This window comes from Narcine bancroftii, chromosome 4 (assembly GCF_036971445.1).
Source record: "Narcine bancroftii isolate sNarBan1 chromosome 4, sNarBan1.hap1, whole genome shotgun sequence".
NCBI classification, from domain to species: Eukaryota; Metazoa; Chordata; class Chondrichthyes; order Torpediniformes; family Narcinidae; genus Narcine; species Narcine bancroftii.
In genome coordinates this window covers 173,388,318-173,412,571 of record NC_091472.1, presented here as the reverse complement: position 1 = coordinate 173,412,571, position 24,254 = coordinate 173,388,318, and the positions used below count along the sequence as shown (strand labels likewise).

The 24,254-nt window shown below is 37.8% G+C and overlaps 1 protein-coding gene across 1 annotated transcript in view; it reads left to right on the top strand.

The window, feature by feature from the left end:
- The window catches only part of slc2a11l (solute carrier family 2 member 11, like), a 47,596-nt gene extending 24,252 nt beyond the window's left edge, over positions 1–23,344 (top strand). The window contains exons 9-12 of the mRNA XM_069933045.1: positions 164–265; positions 12,787–12,862; positions 12,982–13,109; positions 16,617–23,344. Of these exons, the coding sequence (XP_069789146.1) occupies positions 164–265; positions 12,787–12,862; positions 12,982–13,109; positions 16,617–16,841 (531 nt within the window). The 3' untranslated portion in view covers positions 16,842–23,344. The remainder of the gene's footprint in view (positions 1–163; positions 266–12,786; positions 12,863–12,981; positions 13,110–16,616) is intronic.
- The last annotated feature ends 910 nt before the right edge of the window (positions 23,345–24,254 follow it).

The window sequence follows — 24,254 nt, the reverse complement described above, 5'->3', positions numbered from 1 at the left end:
TTTACTCCAATCACAGCGTCTGCCACCTTTCGTGTTTCACTGCTATGTAGGAGTTGGCTTGCCTGGATAACACACAAAGATTTTCACTGTATCTTGATGCATGTGATAATAATCAGTTCTATTCAATTCATAGCTGCTGAAGTCCTCTTGTTGTTTTGCACAGGGACTGTTTATTGAACGAGACGGGAGAAAGGCCTTGTTGTGGAAAGGATATGGCCTAATGACATTGTGGGCAGCTCTGCTGTGTGTCACCCTTCCTCTGCAGGTGAGTGTTACCCTGCTCAGGATTCAAATGCATGCAGTAGAGAATGTAGAATGGTTAGAAAATTTATTTTTCACACTATGAACCATATCAATCAAAATACATACAAACATTTCCCTCTTAAATATACACAGTAGCATTTTCTCCCCTTTTTTTTCCCTCTACCTTCCCTCCCTCCTTCCCACCCCCCTCCAAACCCATTAAACGTTCAACATATACAATACAATAAAACCATTAAACAATGTCATCACACAATGAAAATAAACAAGAAAATTGTGTCATCTACTTTTACACACTGGATCAGGTCATTTTGTCTTCTTATCATTTTATCATTTTAGGGGGTGGAGGTCCAAGACAAGCCCTCTCTGTTGTGTTCCATGTACAGTTCCCAAATTTGTTCAAATAATGTGACTTTATTTTTTAAATTATATGTTATTTTTTCCAATGGAATAAATTTATTCATTTCTGTGTACCATTGCTGTATTCTCAGCCTCTCTTTTGATTTCCAAGTTGACATTATACATTTTTTTGCTACCGCTAAGGCTATCATAATAAATCTTTTTTGCGTTTCATCCAGTTTGAGGCCTAATTCTTTACTTCTTATATTACTTAGAAGAAAGATCTCTGGATTTTTTTGGTATGTTGCTTTTTGTGATTTTATTTAATACCTGGTTTAGATCTTCCCAAAACTTTTTCACTTTCTCACATGCCCAAATTGCATGTATTGTTGTTCCCATTTCCTTCTTACAGCAAAAAGATCTATCTGATAATGTTGGATCCCATTTATTTAACTTTTCGGGCGTGATATATATCCTGTGTAACAAATTATATTGCATCGTGCATGACCTCATATTTATTATATTTTTCATAGTTCCAGAGCATAACTTTTCCCATATTTCATTTTTTATCTTTATGTTTAAATCTTTTTCCCACTTTTGTTTGGGTTTATAGCTTATTTCATCATTTTCCTTCTCTTGCAGCTTGATGTACGTGTTCGTTATAAATTTTTTTATTATCATTGTTTCTGTAATCACATATTCAAAGTTTCTTCCTTCTGGTAATCTATCCTTTAAGTAGGCTTTCAGTTGATGGTATGCAAACATTGTACCATGAGTTATTCCATATTTGTACTTCATTTGTTCAAATGTTAATAAATTATTTCCCAAAAAACAATTTTCTATTCTTTTAATTCCTTTTTTCTTACATTCTCTAAAGGACAGGTTATCTATTGTGAAAGGGATTAGTTGATTTTGCGTCAATAATAATTTTGGTAGTTGGTAATTTGTTTTTTTCCTTTCTACGTGAATCTTCTTCCATACATTGAGTAAATGATGCAGTACTGGTAAACTTCTATATAGCACCAGTTTTTCATCCCACTTATAAAGTATATGTTCTGGTACCTTCTCCCCTATTTTATCTAGCTCTGGTTTTTCCCTTGTTTGATAAAAATCTGATAGATACCTTAATTGTGTTGCTCTATAATAAGTTTTAAAGTTTGGTAATTGCAAACCACCTTGTTTGTACCACTCTGTTAATTTATCTAGCGCTATCCTCATTTTCCCCCCCTTTCCATAAGAATTTCCTTATTATTCTCTTTAGTTCATTGAAGAATTTCTCTGTTAAGGGAATTGGTAATGATTGAAATAGGTATTGTATCCTTGGGAAGACATTAATTTTAATGCAATTTACCCTCCCTATCAATGTTAGTGGCAATTATTTCCAATGTTCTAAGTCATCCTGTAATTTTTTTCATTAATGGCTGATAATTTAATTTGTTTTGGTGGCCTAAATTATTATCTAATCTAATACCTAGGTATTGGATTGCTTGTTTTTGCCATTTAAATGGTGATTCTTTTTTAAACTCTGCAATCCGCATTATTCATTGGCATCGCTTCACTTTTATTTGCGTTGATCTTGTACCCCTATATTTCTCCATATTCCTTCAATTTCTTATGTAGTTCTTTTATTGATATTTCTGGTTCTGTTAAGTATACTATGATGTCATCTGCAAATAAACTGATTTTATACTCCTTCTCCTTTATTTTTATTCCTTTTATTTTATTTTCTGTTCTTATCAATTCTGTCAATGGTTCTATTGCTAAAGCGAACAGTGAGAGAGATAGTGGACATCCCTGCCGAGTTGACCTATTTAATTTAAATTGATTCGATACACATCCATTTACCGTAACCTTCGCCAATGGTCCCTTATATAATGCTTTAATCCAATTAATATATTTTTCTGGTAGGTTGAACCTCAGTTATACTTTGAATAAATAATTCCATTCTACCCTGTCAAAGGCTTTTTCTGCATCTAAAGCAACAGCCACTGTTGGTATCTTATTTCCATGTACTGCATGGATTAAATTAATGAACTTACAGACATTGTCCACTGTTCGTCTTTTCTTAATAAATCCAGTTTGATCTTGATTTACTATTTTTGGTACACATTTGGCCAATCTGTTTGCTAATAGCTTTGCTATTATCTTATAATCTGAATTAAGTAGAGAGATTGGTCTATATGATGCTGGTGTTAGTGGATCTTTCCCCGTCTTTGGTATTACTGCAATTATTGCTGTTTTACATGAATCTGGCAAGTTTTGTGTTTCTTCTATCTGGTTCATTACTTCCAGGAGAGGAGGAATTAATAACTCTTTAAATGTTTTATAAAATTCTATTGGGAGTCCATCCTCTCCAGGCAATTTATTGTTTGGCAGCTTTTTTTATATATCCTCTATTTCAAATGGTTTTATCAATTTGTTTTGCTCATCTTCTTGCAATTTCAGCAGTTCAATTTTAGCTAAAAACTCTTCTATTTTGTCTTCTTTCCCCTCATTCTCAGTTCGATATAAATGTTCATAGAATTCCTTAAAGATTTCATTAATCTCTGTTGAGTTATATGTAATTTGTTTGTCCTTTTTCCTTGATGCCAATACCGTTCTTTTTGCTTGTTCTGTTTTAAGTTGCCAGGCTAATATTTTGTGTGTTTTTTCTCCTAGCTCGTAATACATTTGCTTTATTTTCATAATGTTCTTCTCCACCTTATACGTTTGTAATGTTTCATATTTTATTTTTTTGTCTGCCAATTCTCTTCTTTTTGTTGTATCTTCCCTTGTTGCTAGTTCTTTTTCTGTACTTACTATTTCCCTTTCCAACTTTTCTATTTCCCGATTGCAGTCCTTTTTCATCTTAGTTATATAACTTATTATCTGCCCTCTAATAAAGTCTTTCATTGCATCCCATAATATAAATTTGTCTTTCACTGATTCCGTATTTATTTCAAAGTACATTTTAATTTGGCGTTTAATAAATTCTCTAAATTCCTGTCTTTTAAGTAGCATGGAGTTTAATCTCCATCTATATGTTCTTGGTGGGATGTCCTCCAGTTCTATTGCTAATAACAGGGGTGAATGATCAGATAGCAATCTAGCTTTATATTCCATTTTCCTTACTCTCCCTTGAATATGGGCTGACAACAGGAACAGGTCAATCCTTGAGTATGTTTTAAGTCTACTTGAATAATATGAGTATTCCTTCTCCTTTGGGTGTTGCCTCCTCCATATATCCAAAAGTTGCATTTCCTGCATTGATTTAACCATAAATTTGGGCACTTTAAACTTTTTGCTAGTCTTTTGTCCAGTTTTATCCAACTTTGGGTCCAAATTAAGGTTAAAATCCCCTCCATCAATATATTCCCCTGCATATCTACAATCTTCAAAAAAATATCTTGCATAAACTTTTGATCCTCTTCATTAAGTGCATATATATTGATCAAATTCCAGAATTCTGAATATATCTGACACTTTATCATTACATACCTCCCTGCTGGATCTATTATTTCCTCCTCTATTTTGATTGGTACATTTTTATTGATTAATATAGCTACTCCTCTGGGTTTTGAATTTTATGATGCTGTCATTGCGTGCCCTACCCAGTCTCTCCTTAATTTATTATGTTGCTCTTCAGTTAGATCTGTTTCCTGCACAAATGCTATATCTATTTTTTCTTTTTTCAGTAAATTTAATAGCCTCTTCTTTTGATTTGGTCATGTGTTCTGTTAATAATTATAATCACATAGTTCAACATGGCCATCTCATACTCTGTTTACACCTCATTTCCGCTTCCTCACCACCACCTTTCCCCTTTCCCCCATTTTTATCTCTCAGTTTTCCCTTTTTGAACTCAATGTATGACAACACTTATAAAATACTTCAACAACTCCCACATCTAAAATTCCCTTAACCCCAAGTGTCCCCCCACCTCTAAGTTGCCTCTTGTCCCTTGTCAGGCAACCACAACTTCCCTCTCCATTCGGATTGCGAACCCGCTCGCAAGCATCAAGTGATTTCGCAGTGACTGTTATTCTCTCCCACCCAACCCCCTCTAGAAAAGACTTTTATCTTCACATTTAACAAAGCTCACCCTCTTCTTTTTTCCCCTCTCCCTTACTTTCCTTTTCTTTCCCTTCTTTAGTTCTTACTTATGTATTATTTTTACATCTTTATATGTAGTTTGTCATCGTTCTTCATTCTTGTTACATCTCTTCATCTCTCCTTCTGTCCTGCAGGTGTTCTGCAAATTCTCATGCTTTTTCCAGATCCAAGAACAATCTGTTTTGCTCACCCAAGATAAATATTTTAAGCTGGATATCTTCACATCAATTTATAGCCTTTTTTCCATAGGATAGATTTTGCTGTGTTAAACTCCTTCCTCTTCTTGAGGAGTTCAAAATTTATGTCTGGGTAAAAAAATATTTTTTGACCCTTGTATTCCAATGGTTTTTCGTCTTCTCTAATTTTATTCCTTGCCCTCTCCAGTATATTTTCTCTTGTCGTGTATCTCAGAAACTTTACTAAAATAGATCTTAGTTTTTGCTGTGTCTGTGGTTTCGGAGCTAGTGCCCTTTCTATTTCCATTCCTTCCTGTATTTCTGGCATTCCCAGGACCTTTGGGATCCATTCTTTTATAAATTCTTTCATATTTATGCCTTCTTCATCTTCCTTTAGGCCCACTATCTTTACCTTGTTTCGCCTACGATAGTTTTCCATTATATCCATCTTCTGAGCTAACAACTCTTGTGACTCTTTAACTTTTTTGTCTATCTTCCAATTTTCTTCTTAAGTCGTTCACTTCCATTTCTACAGCCGTTTCTCGTTCTTCCACATTTTCTAATCTTTTCCCTATTTCTGTCATGACCAGCTCTATTCTATTCACTTTTTCTTCTGTACTTTTAATTTTTCTTTTCATTTCACTAAATTCTAATGTCAACCATTCATTTAATGCTTTCATTTGTTCTTGAAATTTTTTAAATCTATATACTGTCCATCTATTTTACCTTCTATTCCTCTGTGCAGAGCTTCTTCTTCTTCTCTTCTGTGTCTGCACCTGTGTTTGTGCCTTCTACTTCTCTTCCTTGTCTCTTCTGATTTTCTTGTTGAGCTGCTTGCCTCAATTTGTTGGGTGTTTTTTGCATAGCTTCTTGTTGTTGGTCCTCTTCTTCTGGGCTAACTACCTTTTGGGCTTCCTGTTGCTGTTTTTCTTTCTTATCACTCCCTTTCCTGTCGCTTTCCTCTTTTTCCAGCTGAGACCCCTGCGGTCAGGCATCTCTCAGCTGGTCGTGCTGTGTAAGTTCACTCCACAGCTGGGCCCCCCCTCCCATCGGTGTTTTCCTTTTCCTTCGTGTGCACATTGCATACTTCTGTTTGGCTCAGAGAGCCATTTTTGCAGTCCCACGGTCGGGAAGTTGCGACTCTGTGGGATCGCCACTAACCTCGGGAAGTTGGTTCCTCTCTCCACAGTTTCATACAGGTAAGGCCTTCTCCTTTCTCTTCCGGCATCTTTTCTTCTTTTTTCCCGTTGTTTTTGCTTTTTCCTTCTCTGCAGTGTTTCATGTTACACATAAATTTTGACATTCATCATGCCCCAATATCAAGGTCCTTTAACTAAATATCATAAAGGCCAGATACCACCCTTAATAATTAGGTTGAAAATTATAAATCAGCCCTATCATATTATGTTTGAGGTCTTCAAGGAGCTTCAAAATTAAAGAATTCAAAAAACTTCTAACTTGTCAATAGGGGAAAAAAATGATTTCTAGGCATTGTAAATTTGGTTAGTAAAAATATCTGAAAAAGATTGAATACCTAAAGTTAACCACTGATGATAACTGCTACTTTGAACTGAAGATAAAAAAGGAATGACCAAAAATAGGACTAATTAATAAAAATCTATGGTACCAAAAATGTTTCCTCAATTGAAACCGTGTATGTCTGACATCAAAATTATCAGTTAATTTGGAAAAAAATTAAAGGTGCTCCAAATATCAAAAGAAGTGATTATTTTTTAGTAGATTTAATTTCTAAATTAATGCACCTAAATTTTCCTTATAATAAATCCGATAAGTAATGTATCTAATATTAGCTGCCCAATAATAAAATCTGGTTAGGTAATGCCAAGCTCCTGTTTTCTAAAATATTTTCAATGAAGACTTTCCAAAGATGGGGGCATTTGTTTTTCCACATAAAAGAAGATATGATAGAATCCAATGAATCAAAAAAGGATTTGGGAACAAAAACAGGTACTGCTTGAAAAATGTATAAGAATTTAGGAAGGATATTCATCTTATTAATACTGACACAACCAATTAATGTCATTGAAAGAGGGGACCACTGTGTCTAGGACTTTTTAAAAAATTTTTATTTTTCACACTATGAACCATACTAACCAAAATACACACAAACATTTCCCTCTTGAATATACACAGTGTCATTTTCTCCCCTTTCCCCCCATCCCTTCCCTCCCTCCTTCACCCCCCCTCCCCACCCACTCAACGTTCAACATATATGATACATTAAACCCATTAAACAATGTCCTCACACAATGAAAATAAACAAGAAAATTGTGTCATCTACCTTTACATACTGGGTCAGTTCATTTCGTCTTCTTCTCCTTCTGACATTTTAGGTGGTGGATGTCCGCGGTAGGACTTCTCTGTTGTATTCCATGTATGGTTCCCAAATTTGTTTGAATACTGTGATGTTATTTCTTAAATTATATGTTATTTTTTTCCAATGGAATACATTTATTCATTTCTATGTACCATTGCTGTATTCTCAGGCTATCTTCTGATTTCCAGGTTGACATAATACATTTTTTTGTTACATCTAAGGCTATCATAATAAATCTTTTTTGTGCTCCATCCAAATCAAGTCCAAGTTCTATACTTCTTATATTACTTAGAAGAAAGATCTCTGGATTTTTTGGTATGTTGCTTTTTGTGATTTTATTTAATTCCTGATTTAGATCTTCCCAAAATTTTTTCACTTTCTCACATGCACAAATTGCATGTACTGTTGTTCCCGTTTCCTTCTTACAGCGAAAACATCTATCTGATACTGTTGGGTCCCATTTATTTAACTTTTGTGGCGTGGTGTATAGCCTGTGTAACCAATTATATTGTATCATGCGTAACCTCGTGTTTATTGTATTTCTCATAGTTCCGGAGCATAGCTTTTCCCATGTTTCATTCTTTATCTTTATGTTTAGATCTTGTTCCCATTTTTATTTGGGTTTACAGCTTGTTTCCTCATTCTCTTTCTCTTGCAATTTGATGTACATGTTTGTTATAAATCTTTTAATTATCATTGTGTCTGTAATCACATATTCAAAATTGCTTCCTTCTGGTAACCTCAGCCTGCTTCCCAATTTGTCCTTCAAGTAAGTTTTCAATTGGTGGTATGCAAACATTGTACCATGAATTATATCATATTTGCACTTCATTTGTTCAAAAGATAATAATTTATTTCCCGAAAAACAATTTTCTATTCTTTTGATCCCATTCTCTAAAGGAAAGGTTATCTATTGTGAAGGGGATTAGTTGATTTTGCGTCAATATTAATTTTGGTAGTTGATCATTTGTTTTTTTCCTTTCTACGTGAATCTTCTTCCAAATGTTGAGCAGATGGTGTAGTACTGGTGAATTCCCATGTTGCACCAGCTTTTCATCCCACTTATATAGTATATGTTCAGGTACCTTCTCCCCTATTTTATCTAGCTCTAATCTGGTCCAATCTGGTTTTTCCCTTGTTTGATAAAAATTTGATAGGTATCTTAATTGAGCTGCTCTATAATAATTCTTAAAGTTTGGTAGCTGTAATCCCCCTTGTTTGTACCATTCTGTTAATTTATCTAATGCTATCCTCGATTTCTCCCCTTTTCATAAGAATTTCCTTATTATTTTCTTTAGCTCCTTGAAGAATTTCTCTGTTAGGTGAATTGGCAACCATTGGAATATCTTCCTTGGGAAGACATTAATTTTAATGCAATTTACCCTTCCTTTCAGTGTTAGTGATAAATCTTTCCAATGTTCTAAGTCATCTTGTAATTTCTTCATTAATGGCTGATAATTTAATTTGTATAGATGGCCTAGATTATTATCTAGTTGAATACCTAGGTATCGGATTGCTTGTGTTTGCCATTTAAATGGTGATTCTTTCTTAAACTCTGTGCAATCCGCATTATTCATTGGCATCGCTTCACTTTTATTTGCGTTGATCTTGTACCCCTATATTTCTCCATATTCCTTCAATTTCTTATGTAATTCTTTTATTGATAATTATGGTTCTGTTAAGTATACTATGACATCATCTGCAAATAGACTGATTTTATATTCCTTCTCTTTTATTTTTATCCCTCTTATTTTATTTTCTGTCCTTATCAGTTCTGCCAACGTGAACAGTGAGGGAGATAGTGGACATCCCTGCCTAGTTGACCTGCTTAATTTAAATTGATTTGATATATATCCATTTACTGTCACCTTTGCAAATGGTCCCTTATATACTGCTTTAATCCAATTAATATATTTCTCTGGTAGGTTGAACCTCTGTAGTACTTTGAATAAATAATTCCATTCTACTCTGTCAAAGGCTTTCTCTGCGTCTAAGGCAACCGCCACTGTTTCCTTGTTCTGCATGGATTAAGTTAATGAACTTACAGATATTGTCCGTTGTTCGTCTTTTCTTAATAAATCCAGTTTGATCTAGTTTTGGTATACAGTTGGCCAATCTGTTTGCTAATAGTTTAGCTATTATCTTATAATCTGTGTTGAGTAGAGATATTGGTCTATATGATGCTGGTGTTAGTGGATCTTTCCCCGTCTTTGGTATTACTGTAATTATTGCTGTTTTGCATGAATCTGGCATGTTTTGTGTTTCTTTACTTCCAGGAGAGGAGGAATTAAAAACTCTTTAAATGTTTTATAGAATTCTATTGGGAGTCCGTCCTCTCCTGGCATTTTATTGTTCGGTAGATTTTTTAAAATATATCCTGTATTTCCTCTGTTTCAAATGATTTTATTAATTTATTTTGCTCCTCTTCTTGCAATTTCAGTAGTTCAATTTTAGCTAGAAACTCATCTATTTTGTCTTATTTCCCTTCATTCTCAGTTCGATATAATTGCTCGTAGAATTCCTTGAAGTTTTCATTGATCTCCGTTGGGTTATATGTAATTTGTTTGTCCTTTTACCTTGATGCCAATACCGTTCTTTTCGTTTGTTCTGTCTTAAGTTGCCAAGCTAATATTTTGGGCGTTTTTTCTCCTAGCTCATAATACTTCTGTTTTGTCTTCACTATGTTCTTCTCCACCTTGTATGTTTGTAGTGTTTCATATTTTATTTTTTTTTGTCTGCCAATTCTCTTCTTTTTGTTGTATCTTTCATTATTGCTAGTTCTTTTACTGTACTTGCTATTTCCTTTTCCAGTTGTTCTATTTCCCAATTGTAGTCCTTCTTCATCTTAGTTACATAACTTATTATCTGCCCTCTGATAAATGCTTTAATTGCATCCCATAGTATAAATTTATCTTTCACTTATTCCGTATTTATTTCAAAGTACATTTTAATTTGTGGCTCAATGAATTCTCTAAAATCCTGTCTTTTAAGTAGCATGGAGTTTAATCTCCATCTATACGTTCTCGATGGGATGTCCTCCAGCTCTATTGCTAATAACAGGGGTGAGTGATCTGATAACAATCTAGCTTTATATTCCGTTTTTCTAACTCTCCCTTGGATGTGGGCTGACAACAGGTACAGGTCAATCCTTGAGTATGTTTTATGACTACCTGAATAATATGAGTATTCCTTCTCATTTGGGTGTTGTCTCCTCCATATATCCAAAAGTTGCATTTCCTGCATCGACTTAACCATAAATTTGTTTACTTTGTTCTTTCTGCTTGTCTTTTGTTCAGTTTTGTCCATCTTTGAGTCCAAATTAAGGTTAAAGTCCCCTCCTATCAGTATATTCCCCTGCGTATTTACAATCTTCAAAAAGATATCTTGCATAAATTTTTGATCCTCTTCAATGGGTGCATATACATTGAGCAAATTCCAAAATTCTGAATATATCTGACACTTTATCATTACACACCTCCCTGCTGGATCTGTTATTTCCTCCTCTATTTTGATTGGTACATTTTTATTGATTAATATAGCTACTCCTCTGGGTTTTGAATTATATGATGCTGCCGTTACGTGCCCTACCTAGTCTCTCCCTAATTTCTTGTGTTGCACTTCAGTTAGATGTGTTTCCTGCACGAATGCTATATCAATTTTTTCTTTCTTCAGTAAATTTAACAGCCTCTTCCTTTTGATTTGGTTATGTATTCCATTAATATTTATAGTTATATAGTTCAACATGGCCATTTCATACTTTGTTTACCTCTCATTTCCGCTTCCTCACTACCACCATTTTCTTTTTTTGAACCTACTGTAAGACAACACTTCTAAAACATAAAATATTTCCACTATTCCCACATCTAAAATTCCCTTAACCCCAAATGTCCCCCCCTCTCTGAGTTTCCCCTTGTCCTTTGCTGGGCAAACACAACTCCCCTCTCCATTTGGATTGCGAACCCGTTCGCAAGCGTCAACTGATTTCACAGTGACTGTTATTCTCTCCCACCCAGCCCTCCCAGAAAAGATTTTTATCTTCACATATAACAAAGCTAACCCTCTTAATTCCCCCCTTGCTTCCTTTCTTCCCCTTCTTAGTTCTTACTTATACATTATTTTTCTTCTTTATATAAAGTTTGTCATCATTCTTGTTCTTGTTACATCTTTTCATCTCTCTGTCTGTTTTGCAGGCGTTCTGCAAATTCTCGTGCTTTCTCCGGATCCGAGAACAGTCTGCTTTGCTGCCCCAGGATAACTATTTTAAGCACCACTGGATATCTTAACATAAATTTATAGCCTTTCTTCCATAGGATCGATTTTGCTGCGTTAAACTCCTTCCTCTTCTTCAGGAGCTCAAAACTTATGTCTGGGTAGAAAAAAAATTTTTGACCTTTGTATTCCAGTGGCTTTTTGTCTTCTCTCATTTTTTTCATTGCCTTCTCCAATATGACACACACACATATACATGTGTATGTATATACATATTTTTGCAAATGTGTTTTATTTTATGCAAGCTCTTTTGGAAGTGTGGGCACTGCTGTGACCATCAAGAAACTTTGTGTTCTCCACTCTCTCCACAATGGAGACATTGATGAAGAGTGGAGAGTAGTTGACTTCATCCTTCTGAAGTCCATAATAATCTCCTTTGTCTTGTCTTCGTTGAGACTCGGATTGTTATTCTCGCTCCATTTTATGAGCCGCCCAACCTCTCTGTAAGCCGATGAGGCCAACTATTGTTGTATCATCCACAAAAAAATGGCAATTCTGTTTGAATTGAATCTGGCAATACAGTCGTACGTCAGCAGTATGAACAGTATCACTCAGTTCATCCATGGATTCCTGTTGGGGTATTCTCGGCTTGCCTTCCTTGGCATGGAGTCCTCTGCATATTTGTTGCTGAAGGTGGTGACATATATGTTGAGGTTTGCTTCTGAGTTCTTCAATGTGGACCAGTCAACCAACTCAAAGTAGTGAGATTTCATCTGCATCCACAGACCAGTATTGTGTGACTTATGAATCCTCATGTTTCTGCTTCTGTTTATAACTGGGGAGCAAAATAACAGTTTGATGGTCCAAGAATCCAATTTGTGGGCAGGGAACAGAGTGATAGGTGTTTTTGATGGACATGTAGCAGCAGTCAAGGGTGTTTGGGCCTCTGGTGGACCTGGAGCTGTGTTGTTGATGGTATTTTGGTACCACATTCTTGAATTGGATTGGGTAAAGTCTACAGTAAAAACAAAGAGATCCTGGAAGAACTCAGCAGGTATCACAGTCTCCATAGAAAGTAAAGATATATAACCGATGTTTCAGGCCTATGCCCTCTAGAAGTCTCCAATTGTGATGAACAACCCCTCATGGGTTCTCCTTTCTCTAATTGCCCTAGGAAGTAGAATCAGTAAGGACTTTAAAAAATATTGAGTAGGGTGTTGAGTCAGAATAATTTTCAGGTTAATAGAGAGGGGGATGGAATCAGGGGTAGAATGACTCTGGAATTGCTCTGATAAAGGAACAGGCACATTATCAAAAGCTGACATCCTCTTGTTTGCTGATGCTAATGGGTAGTTTTCTGTTGTTTTCCAGCATCAATTCACCTGGTTACCATATGGCAGCATATTTCTCATCTTCGCCTATATCTTCAGTTATGGCATTGGTCCAGGTGAGTTCAGGCAAGGGGCAAGGCTGCCTGGGTGGGTGTGGCAGGTGGAATGGCCACCAAGCCCTGCCACCACTGACTCAATGGGATGGGCCGTACTGACTCTGTGATTGTTCTTTCAGCGGGTGTGACCGCGATCATTCCCTTCGAAATCTTCACTCAGCCTTTCCGACCTGTGGCCTTCATGATCAATGGCTTCTTCCAGTGGCTGGGACTCGTCCTCATGGGAATGATCTTCCCATACATTGTGGTAAGTAAGGATACCAAGTATTCCTGGGAAAGGAAGACCCCTCAGTGTAATTCACATGGTATCTAGGATTAATGAGACCATCTTATCATCAGATAAGGCTGGAGTGTAACTCTCCTTCCACCTCTAAGTTTGTTTATTTGTGTAAAATACCAGTACAGGAAGAGGGATTCTTCTACCAAACAGACTAATAGGTTATCTCCAACATTCATACAGCCATATAAACAACATCATTTACAGAGTGTCAGATTACAATGAAAAAGAAGATCAATTGGCACCAATCAAAGATAGCATGAGAGCACTGTTAAGAGGATCATTCAGGAACTTGATGGCTGAGGAAAGAAACTGCCTTTAAACCTCTTGGTACCCAGTTTCACACTCTTTAGCTTTCTCCTTGTTGGGACGAGGAAGAAGAGTGTGTCTGGAGTGTGATGGGTCTTTCAGTATGTTGGCTGTCTCTTTAAGACAGTGAGAAATGTAGAGGGAGTCCATGGAGGGGAAGGAAGTTTGCATTGAGCTCTGAGCTGCCTACACTACTTCTGTAGTTTATTCTGACCTTGATCAGAGCAGCTCCTGCCCCACACTGTGATGCATCCAGCATGTCTACGTTAGATGGTGCATGTTAAGGGACAGGTGGGACAGGCTGTACTTTCTTAGTCTTTTAAGCATATAGAGGGGTCGGTGTGTTTTCTTGACCATTGCATCAATGTGCTTGTCCCAGGTCAGGTTAATGAAGATGTTTATTCCTAAGAGCACGAAACTATCTACTCTATTGACTTTAACACCATTAACATGGACAAGGGTGTGGACTCTGCCCCCTCTCCTGAAGTCAACGATTATCTCCTTCATCTTATTGACAGAGAGGGAGATTGTTATCTTGCATCATGCCACTAGACTCTCGATCTCTTTCCTGTATTCTGTCTTGGCGTTATTTGATACCTGGCCCGTGACTCTGGTGTTGTCGGTAAATTTTAAGATGGAGTTGCCATTGTATTTAAAGTAGAGCAATGTGTCATTCTGCCAAACAAGCCCATGCTAGATTAATGAGGCACTGGAGCACCTCCTTCATCTTACCCTGTCAATATATCTTTCCTGAGTATTTATTTTGTTTTTCCTTATTTACTCATCACACTAATGACACTTTGTTGTGGCAAAATCTATTAGCAGTTCCTTGGTAAAGAATTGTTCCTGAATTACCAGTTGGATGAGTTAGTGACCAACCCCTATCCATGTGTTCACTTCATTCACCTGTTTCATAATGGAACACCAACATTTGGTAAGTGGAGAGACCCACCAGTGCTGTCTTTGCAAATCCAAATAAGGTGAATCAACGTTGATATCCTATCCCAAGCCAATATCCCTCATAATAAGGCTCTTGACTACAATCAGCAGGTCACCAATTCCACACATCCTACACCAAACCCCTGGGGCAGACTATTCCAAGCCTGCATATGGTTAAAGCAATTCATTCTCCAAAGCATTAGAGTTTAATGGAGTACTGTGTTCATTGGGGGCACCAGCATAAAGGGTGGAATGAGTGTACCACTTGATAAACTAGCCACTGCCCACCTCATCAAATGTTTACTGCCCCATCAATGGCAACGGCTGCAGGTTGGACATTTGTCTCATCAGTCATTTCAAAACTAAAGTGGAAGGATGTCATTCCTGACCCTGAGGGACTGTCTCAGGGGAAGACTGTTTGAGAGAACAACAAAATACCTCCTCCTTTCAACAACTATTCTCTGTAAGTCAAGGAATGAATTTTGCAGATAAGATGCAGCAAATAGACGCCACTGCACAACATACTTAACATCAGCTACTTGGATTGAATGAAAAGGGAATGAAGTCTCCAACGTTACTCTCAGCTGTTCCTGGTTCTTCCTTAACAAATTCTTTAAGATTGATCAAGCATGTCCTTCCTTTTGAAATGTGCTTCATGCTTCCAAGTTTCTAATTTTTAAAAAAATATTTTTAAAGATTCTGTTAACTTCCTAATTATTGTTAAGTTAGTTGAATAATTTAACTTGGTCTTTATAATGTCTACCAGGATACTAATCCTTTGCTCCTTTTGTGTAAGAATGCATTTATAAACTCTCTACTATTTTTTCCTTAACTTTTAAAGCCAATTATTTTTCCCTAAGTATTGCAAGAAAAAATATGCTAGCTAACCACCCTATCTAATCCCTTCTTAATCTTGTGTACCTCTATTAATTCACCTCTGATCCTTCATCACTCCAGAGAAAGCCCTAGCTCTGTCATCCTTGCTTCAGAAAATATGTTCTCTAATGCAGGCAACATCCTAGAAAATCTCCTCTACACTCTCTCCAAAGCATTTGCATTCCTGTAATGAGGTGACCAGAACTGAACACAATACAGGTACTCCCCAATTTATGATTTGCGACAATCCCCACATATGACCAAATTTTTTTTTTTAAATTTTAAAATATATAAAATTTACACGGTTTATGTTGTGTTTGACAAACTATAACAAGGATACAGGGCATGTAAGAGCCAATATGTGCATATTTACTTTGTTAGTCAGCATCCTGGAGTCCATGCGTGAGAGTTAAGGGCATGAATTCAATATTGTCAGGGAGCTTAACTCTCCCGCACTCCAATATGCGCACAGGAATCAAGATAGCTGCGCCCAACCTATGGACCCTGGGATGCCGACAAAGGAAGTATGCACATTTTGGCTCTTACATGCCCTGTATCCCTGTTATAGTTTGTCAAATACAACATTTAATTGAAAAGTTTGGTTTAAGATTTCATTACTCCACACTTGTGGGCAAAATTCTAACTTTTGTCCATTTCAAGATACAACCAATCTTTCGGTCCCATTTATAGTCATTCTAAAATCTCTCTGTTCCTCCACACTGTTCAGAATCCTGCCATTAACAACATACTCCACCTTCAAGTTCAACCTTTTAAAGTGCATCACAACACACTTATCCAGGTTGAACTCCAGCTGCCACTTCTCTGCCCAACTCTGCACCCCGTCTATATCCTATTGGTATCTATGACAACCTTCTACAACACCTCCAGCCTTTAGTATTACCTACAGACCTTTTGATCCACCCTCCACTTCTTCATCCAAGTCATTGACTTTTCAAAAATCTATAAATCACTGTTTTGAACATACCCAGTAATTGAGCCTTCACTGTCCTCTTTGGAGATAATACCAAAGCACTCATGCATGACTGACCCTTTTGCAATCATGATCCCTGGTTCTAAATAACCCAGTCAGGGAAAACCTCCCTCCACGTTTCTTTTTTCAAATTCACCAAAGACTTCATATGTATTTGTATTCTGCCCAATATTTTTCGTTTAATCTGTAGACATTTTCCCATTCATTCTTTCCATCTTTGTTCAGCATTTGCTTTAGGCAAAATCCTTGTTATTATCAGCTGATTTTTGACGTAGATAATGAGCTTAGTAACCACAATGACTAATAATGGGGTGAGCTTGTATGTCAGCACTACTTCAGCATCTCTTCCCTTGCATTTCTAGGAAGGATTGGGCCCATTCTGCTTCCTCATATTCCTGGGAGACTGTTTGATCATTGCCATGTTTGTCTTCATTATTTTGCCGGAAACTAAAGGAAAAACAGTTTTGGAAATCACTGAGGAGTTTCGGAAAATAAATCGGAAAAGGATGGGAGGTAGTTCTGTGGCAATCCGCAGGAGACTCTCACAGAATGCTCCGGAGATCTTTGTCATTGCGACCAAACTGTAAGAGGTTAGCGTCAAAAGCTGTGACAGATTCAGCCACTGGAAGGGGGTTGGCGAGATGCAGCGCTGACCTCAGCTCCTTTTGCAGCCCGCATTTCCAATCAGTTGGTGGGCGTTTGCCATTGTGAAAACCCTGTCTGCAACTGGATCCAAACAAGGGGCAGGCACCGAGGTTCTGAATGTCGGAGTTGTTTTGCTTTTAAGCAGTCTCAGCCTAAAAGAACAAGGCACTAAGTTAAGCAGTTTGACTACTTTTGTTCTTTGGGTATTCATGGGTTTGATTCACTTTGTGTTCTCCAAGCAATGATGATGTGGATTCCCAACTTGAAACTTAAAAGGTGCCCATCAAGGTGGCCTTCTGCAGTCCCAGGGTGAGCAGAAGCATTTTATATCCTAGCAAGTGACCAATGAAGGAAACACAGCAGTCACCTAGACCTCGTTAAACAGTTATATGATATGATCAATCTGTTTTGTTGTAAATGAAGGTTCCATGGAATAATATTATTTTCCAGCAGACAAAAGTGCAAATGTGCCTCAATTGTCCTCTGAGCCACCCTGGAGAGTCACCCTGGAGTTTTGTGCTTGAGAATGTAACTCATTGTAACTCAGGAATGGGAGCTTCCAATGAAGCCAAACCCAGAGGGTGATATGAAAATATTCCTCATCTGCTCAGGGAATGGGGCTTTGCTGATGCAAAGGTTTAGGTGGTATCTCTTAAAAATTGAATATTACAAGATGTTCACTGAGGTGCCTGTAATCTTTGCTTTTTGGAGTTAGAGGCCTTGTGCTGTGAAACACAAGAAATGGTTTCAGTACAAGTGAGGGTAAAGCTGTTATGCTATTTTACAGATTTCCCACTATATCCTCCAGTTTTGCCATTCTCTGACTCCATTCTTCATCTCTTCTATGCCCTCTATTATTGTCTACAACAGCCATTCTCAACTTTTTACCAGCCCCTGAGGACTCTGCTCAAGCAGTGACCTGATGAAGCAGTCAAATTTTGGTTTCTTTCGTACTTTCGTGCATAAGAATGTAGAAAATATTAATATTAATTGAGGTGAAAATAAAACAAAGCTTTTGCTTCAATGTGCTGTTGAGAATGGGTGGACTTCATTTCCCCAGTTCCAGTGTACAACTAAATTCTAAGCAAACCACACTCTGCATATGTATATTGACTGGAAACCAGGATTTCTGAGTTTCACTGACCAGCTGCCACTTCCCTCCCACCAATCCCCATTCTGAATTTGACTTGGTGCACCCAATGCACAACTCTCCTGTTTTATTTATTTTGGCCTCAACTAATGGAAAGTAAAAAATTACAGACACGAGTGAAAGCTAGGTCAGAGTTATACAGCCATTAGGCCAAACTTGCCCACACCAATCGCTCATCCCATCTGACTGCATTTGGGCCTTGTCCCTCCAGACCCATGTTTTTTGTCCAGTTCTTTTCTGAAACACTGCAACATTACATGCCTCAACCACCTTCTCGGGCAGTCCATTCTATACACCCATCACCCTCTGTGTAATAAATAAATAAATTTACAAATAGACAAGTAAATAAATAAACAGAAAAAGTTAACCCTCATGTTTCTGTTAAATCTCTCCCACTCAACTGAAACCCATCTCTTCTAGTTACTGATTCCCCTACTCTGGGGAAAAAGACTCTTTGCGTTCACCTGATCTATTCCTGTCATTATTTTGTACACCTTTGTAAAATCACCCCTCATCCTTCTGCACTCCAAGGAATGAAGTCCCAGCCTGCTCAACCTCTCCCTATCACTCAGGCCCCCGAATCCTGGCAACGTCCTCAGAAATCTTCTCTGCACTCTCTCCAGCTTGATGACATTTTCCCTGCAGCACAATGACCAAAACAGAGCATCAATATGGAAAATTCCGAGGAGGTTTCTCAGAATTTTGGGATTAGACTCATAGAGTCACAGATTCCAACCACAAGGAAACAGGTTTAGCTCAACTCATCAATGCCAACTGAGTTTTTTAAAAGAGATATAGCACAGCAACCAGCCCTTTTGGCCCATACGCCCATGCTGCCCAATTACATCTATGTGAACAATTTACATACTCACCACATACATTGTTGGTATATGAGTGAAAACCAGAGCACCCAGAGGAAACCCACACATACATGGGGAGAATGTACCAACTCCTAACAGACAGTGGTGGATTTGAACCCGGGTCACTGGTGCTATAATAGGTAGTTGTCTACCTTGGCTCAACCTATTTGCCTGTGTTAGGCTCACATCCCACTAAATCTTCCCTATTCATGTCCCCGTCTAAATGTTACAATTGGATTACTTTTTAGGTCATAAATTATCTTTGATCTCGAGACTGCAACGGTTTCTTTACACTCATCCATTAGGATAATGCAGCACCACCATGTATAGCACCACTGGAGACTTGGATTTTAAATAAGCTACTGATAATAAGAAGGTCAATATTCACTGTTCCCTGCATTTGGGAAAGGGCCAGCAATACTTGCGAATGCATACCCACCACAAATGAAATAAGGCAATGCTAGCCAGCTGCACATAAACTCGGAGGAATGCACTGGGTCAACGCGGCCTTCCCTACCCTCCCTCTTAAAAAAACTATTGATTATACTGAGGCAACATCCTTGCCTTCCCCTCAACCATTATAGTGAGGAGATACTTTTCTCAAAATATTTTTATTAATAATTATTTACTGCACAGATTATATGTGCAGTAAATACAAAGGGACATGACCTTTTCTTTGTTCATTCTGTCATCAGTTCAGAACAGCAAAGCTATTTGTGTTTCTTGCCTGAGAATTAGTCAGCACATGTCTGCTCTTTTTGATCTTGAAACCATTTGATCTCTCTCTTTACCAGCAGTGGTTGTTGAAGCAGGAGCAGGTGCAGGTTGCAAACCTCAACCTTTAACAGAGCTCGTTTACAATGGAAGGGGATCTCCACCTTTCCTCCATGATGAACTGAACACACTGAGTTTACATTGGGACTTCACAAGGGAAGGCTTTCCGAAAGAGTTTAATGTGATTTACATTCATTTAGTCTGTGAGCGCTGGGAAAGGACTCCAAACTCAACAAGGTAACCCTAACAGGAAGTGAAGCCACTTGTTTATCTTGGAGCCTTTTCTCAACTATGTCTGAAATTTTCAAGTCTATTTATTTGACTTAATAAAAGATTGAGGACACAGTTGTCCGTTGAGAACCCAGTGACTCTCTGTTCAAGTCTTCTCCACATCCAAGATATTAGAAATGGGTTCTGAATGGAGGGGTTCCCACACTCCCAGCATGCTGTGCTGCATCCATGTGCACCTGACATATTCTATGTCCTATATTTATTGTTTACTGTTAATGTTTTACAATATTACTTCAAATTATGATTTTTATCTATTGTAAAAATATATCTGAAAATGAACTGACATTTTTAATTAGTGTTTGTTATGTGATTTCTTTTTGTTAATTACCATTTGCAATTTAATACCTAACTTGCAATTATTGCTCAGATCTTCTGTATGATATTTTTACACAGACCATCCTCCTGCAGATACTGACTTCCTGTCCCCTGAGTTAGAAGGAACAAATTTGTATTTTCTTTTTGCCGACGTGCTTCATATATCATCGAATATAGAACATTACAGCACAGTACAGGCCCTTTGGCCCACAATGTTGTGCTGACCTCAACAAACCAACTCGACAATCTGAACCTTCCCTACCTCATGCCCATAACCCTCTATTTTTCTTGCATCCATGTGGCTGTTTGAGAGTTGTTTTTTTAAAATGCCCCTATTGTATCAGCCTCCACCACCACCCCTGGTAATTCATTCCAGGCACCTACTACTCTTCGTATAAAAAAAACTTGCCCCTGATGTCTCCCCAAAACATTCCTCCCCTCACCTTACGCAGATTTCCTCTGGTGTTTGCTACTTTCATCCTGGAAAAAAGGTGCTGGCTGTTGCCCCATCTATGCCTCTCATAATCTTGTTGACCTCTATTAAGTCTCCTCTCACCAAAGGAAGATTTTAGTCAAATATGGGCACATACGACTGCAATTTTGATATCAAAATGCAAATGGACACCTGTTGTATTAATCAAACTGATAGCTGCCCATGGAGACTTCGTGGCTTTTGAGTAGGGGTTTATTGTCACTCAGACTATGGTCCTTCCTTGTTCTATAATGATTAGACATTGTTGAGAAAAGAATTAACACTTTATCTCCTGGTTTAAAACTTCTCTGTCTTGCTTTTCAGTCATACCAAACCTTCATTTTGTCTTGAGCCACTTTTAAATTCTCCTTAGCTATCTTACACAATTTTTTCCAATGATCTTTAAATTTTGAAACATAATCCAACAAATTCAACTGCTCATCCTCATTGACCCACTGTTCTTTTAACAGCATTAAAGGTCCTCTAACCTTCTGTTCAAGTAGCAATTCCCTTACTTCAAACAAAAGTAAATGAACACTTTCATCCCAATTCTTTTCACTTTCTTGATAATAAGTTCTCAACATAGTTTTTAAAATTGAATGTAACCTCTCCAAAGCTCCCTGAGATTCTGGGTGATATGCAGACAATGCAATTTGTTTAGCTCCCACTTTATAAACTAATTGTTGAAGAATATCTGACATAAAATTCTTTCCCTGATCCAGTTTTATTTCTTTAGACAAACCAAATAAATTGAAAATTTTTACTAGTGCCCCAGACACAGTTTTTGGTTTAATGTTCCTGATTGGTATGACTTCTATAAACGTGACATAATGGTCAACAGATATTCATTTCTAGTTTTTGTTTTGGGCATTGGACCAACACAGTCCACAATTACTTTAAAAAAAGTTCTCCAAAAACAGGAATATGTTTTAAAGATGCCACTGTGGGGCCTTGATGAGGTTTCCCCACAACTTGACAAGTGTGACATGTTTTACAAAATGTCTTTACATCTTTTTTTAAATATGGCCAATTTAAATTGTTTCATAATTTTATAGGTAGTTTCCTTTACCCCAAGGTGCCCACCTAAAGGTGTTTCATGAACCATGTTCAAAATTTCATCTCTATAGGCTCTAGGAACTATAACTTGATGAATCACTGCCCATTCTTCATTAGCCATAATCTCATGTAACCTATATTTTCTCATTAATAAATTCTCATTAAACTGGTACTTTCTTAATTCTTTTTGCCAACATGCTTCATATATCATCGAATGTAGAACATTACAACACAGTACAGGCCCTTTGACCCACAATGTTGTACCGATCTCAACAAACCAACTCAACAATCTGAACCTTCCCTACCTCATGCCCATAGCCCTCTATTTTAGAGAGTGCTTTCTCTCTAACTTCAGCAAGATCACTACCTTCACTTTGTTTTTCTGTTAATTTTGCTCTGAATAGTGACAAATCCTTTTCCAGTTGCCTTGCACTGTCACAGACTTTTAATCCTTTAAAATTATTTGGTACAACACTGTTTTCACTGGTACACCTTCATTCCTCCAAATACTGGATATATCTCTAAACATGTCTCTATTTCATCAATGATTGGCTTATCGGTTAATTTCACTGCTGAACTAACTTTAATCTCTACTTCAACAAGTTCTTTATTTTCAATTTTAAAATCAAAATTCTGACCTGACAAAGAAATATTTAAATTAGCTGATAATTCATCACAGTTTATCTCTTTTATCTCACAATCTGTTTCTTGCTTTTGCTCCTGACAGACAGCCTCCTTGTTTCTGTCTGTGCTGCTGTCTCTCGCAAGCTTTTAAATCAATTTATCCAGTATTTTTTTCACTGGCCAAGTTTTTAAACTTAAAATCAGATTGTTCAACACTCTCGCTGGCAACAGTTTCCCTTTCATTCTCAAAATAACTTGGATCCTTTACTGCAGAGACAATCTTATCTCCTGACACAAAAGATTTCAATTACTTTCCTAATTTTACCAACAAATTCCTTTTTACTTCCCTGTATTTCACCTTTTTTAATACAAGCATCTGGTACTCTTTCCCCTCAAGAAAAAAAACAATTAGCTACCACATGGCCAACTTTCTTCCAATAATTGCAAAATAAACCAAAAGGTTTACCCCATTTATGTGTTTTTTAACAATTTATAAGATTTAAACGGCATTGCAAAAACAACAAATGCTAACACACTGTGATATATATATTAAAAAATGTTAATATATGGTAACCTATGGCCATGTCCTCCTTTGGAATGCCCACCCAAGTTTGGAGGGTGGCCATATGAAATATGATGTGTTGTTCCTCTAATTTGCGGAGAGAGACTATGGACATAGATGTTGGCAAGGGAATGAGCGGGGAACTGGATTGGGTGGCCACTACGAGATCCATGCTGTAATCCACTATGTATGTATTCATCTGTCTGGGCACACCCATTGGCTGACTGTACCTGTGGCCCCTCCCACAGACTCCTGGATAAAGGTAACTGCTCCTCAGCCCCCTCCTCAGTTCAGGGCAGTCAACCAGCATGGATGTGCCTTCATTCTATTGCAAATAAAAGCCTATCAGTTTTACTCAACTTCAGTCTTTTGGAATCATTGATGGTGCATTACATGCTGAGGTGCTCAATGAAGTGATCTCCCAGTCTGCATCCAATTTCTCTGATGGAGCGGAGACCACCACAGGAGCACCAGATGCAGTAAATCATCCATGAAGATCCACAAGTGAAGAACTGCTTCATTTGGAAGGACTGTTTGGCAGCCCGAAAGCTGGTGAGAGAGTGGAGCAACTCCTGTGTTCATGGGGGGGGGGGGGGGGGGGGTAGGTGCCAAGGGTGCGATTGGTGAGAAGGGAGGAATGGACAAGGATGTCACAGAGGGAGTGAACCCTGTGGAAGGCAGAAAGGGGCGAAGATTGGTAGTGTCTGGTGGTGGGATCACGTGGAAAGTGGTGGAGGATGCTATGTTGATGGCGCAGGCTAGTGGGGTGGTAGGTGAGGACAAAGGTAATCCTGTCCTTGTTGCACATGGAGGTGAAGGGCATCAGGGCAGGTGTGCAGGAAAGGAAGGATATGTGGGTGTTATTTGATGGATTAATGAACAGATTGGACAGGAAACTGCTCCAAACAAAGGATAATCCATCTGACCAGGCAGGTCAAAAGTCATTTAACCATGTCACACACTTTGCCATTGGCTCCTTTGAATGTCTACATGTTTAGCCACTGGGTCCCTTAATCATCTTCCCTATTTTGGGAGTACCTGAGCTGGCTGTTTGCATAAAGCCCACCACATGGAGCATCTGGTTCTCTTTTTCCCCCTGAGAACAAACCCTAGCTCCACTCCAATTTGTGGATTGTGGGCAACGCTGGAGTGTGTACCAATACAGGGTGGGGGGGGCTACAATTTAAATTTAAATTGAGACATACAGAACGGTAACAGGCCATTTCGGTCCACAAGTCTGTGCCACCCAAT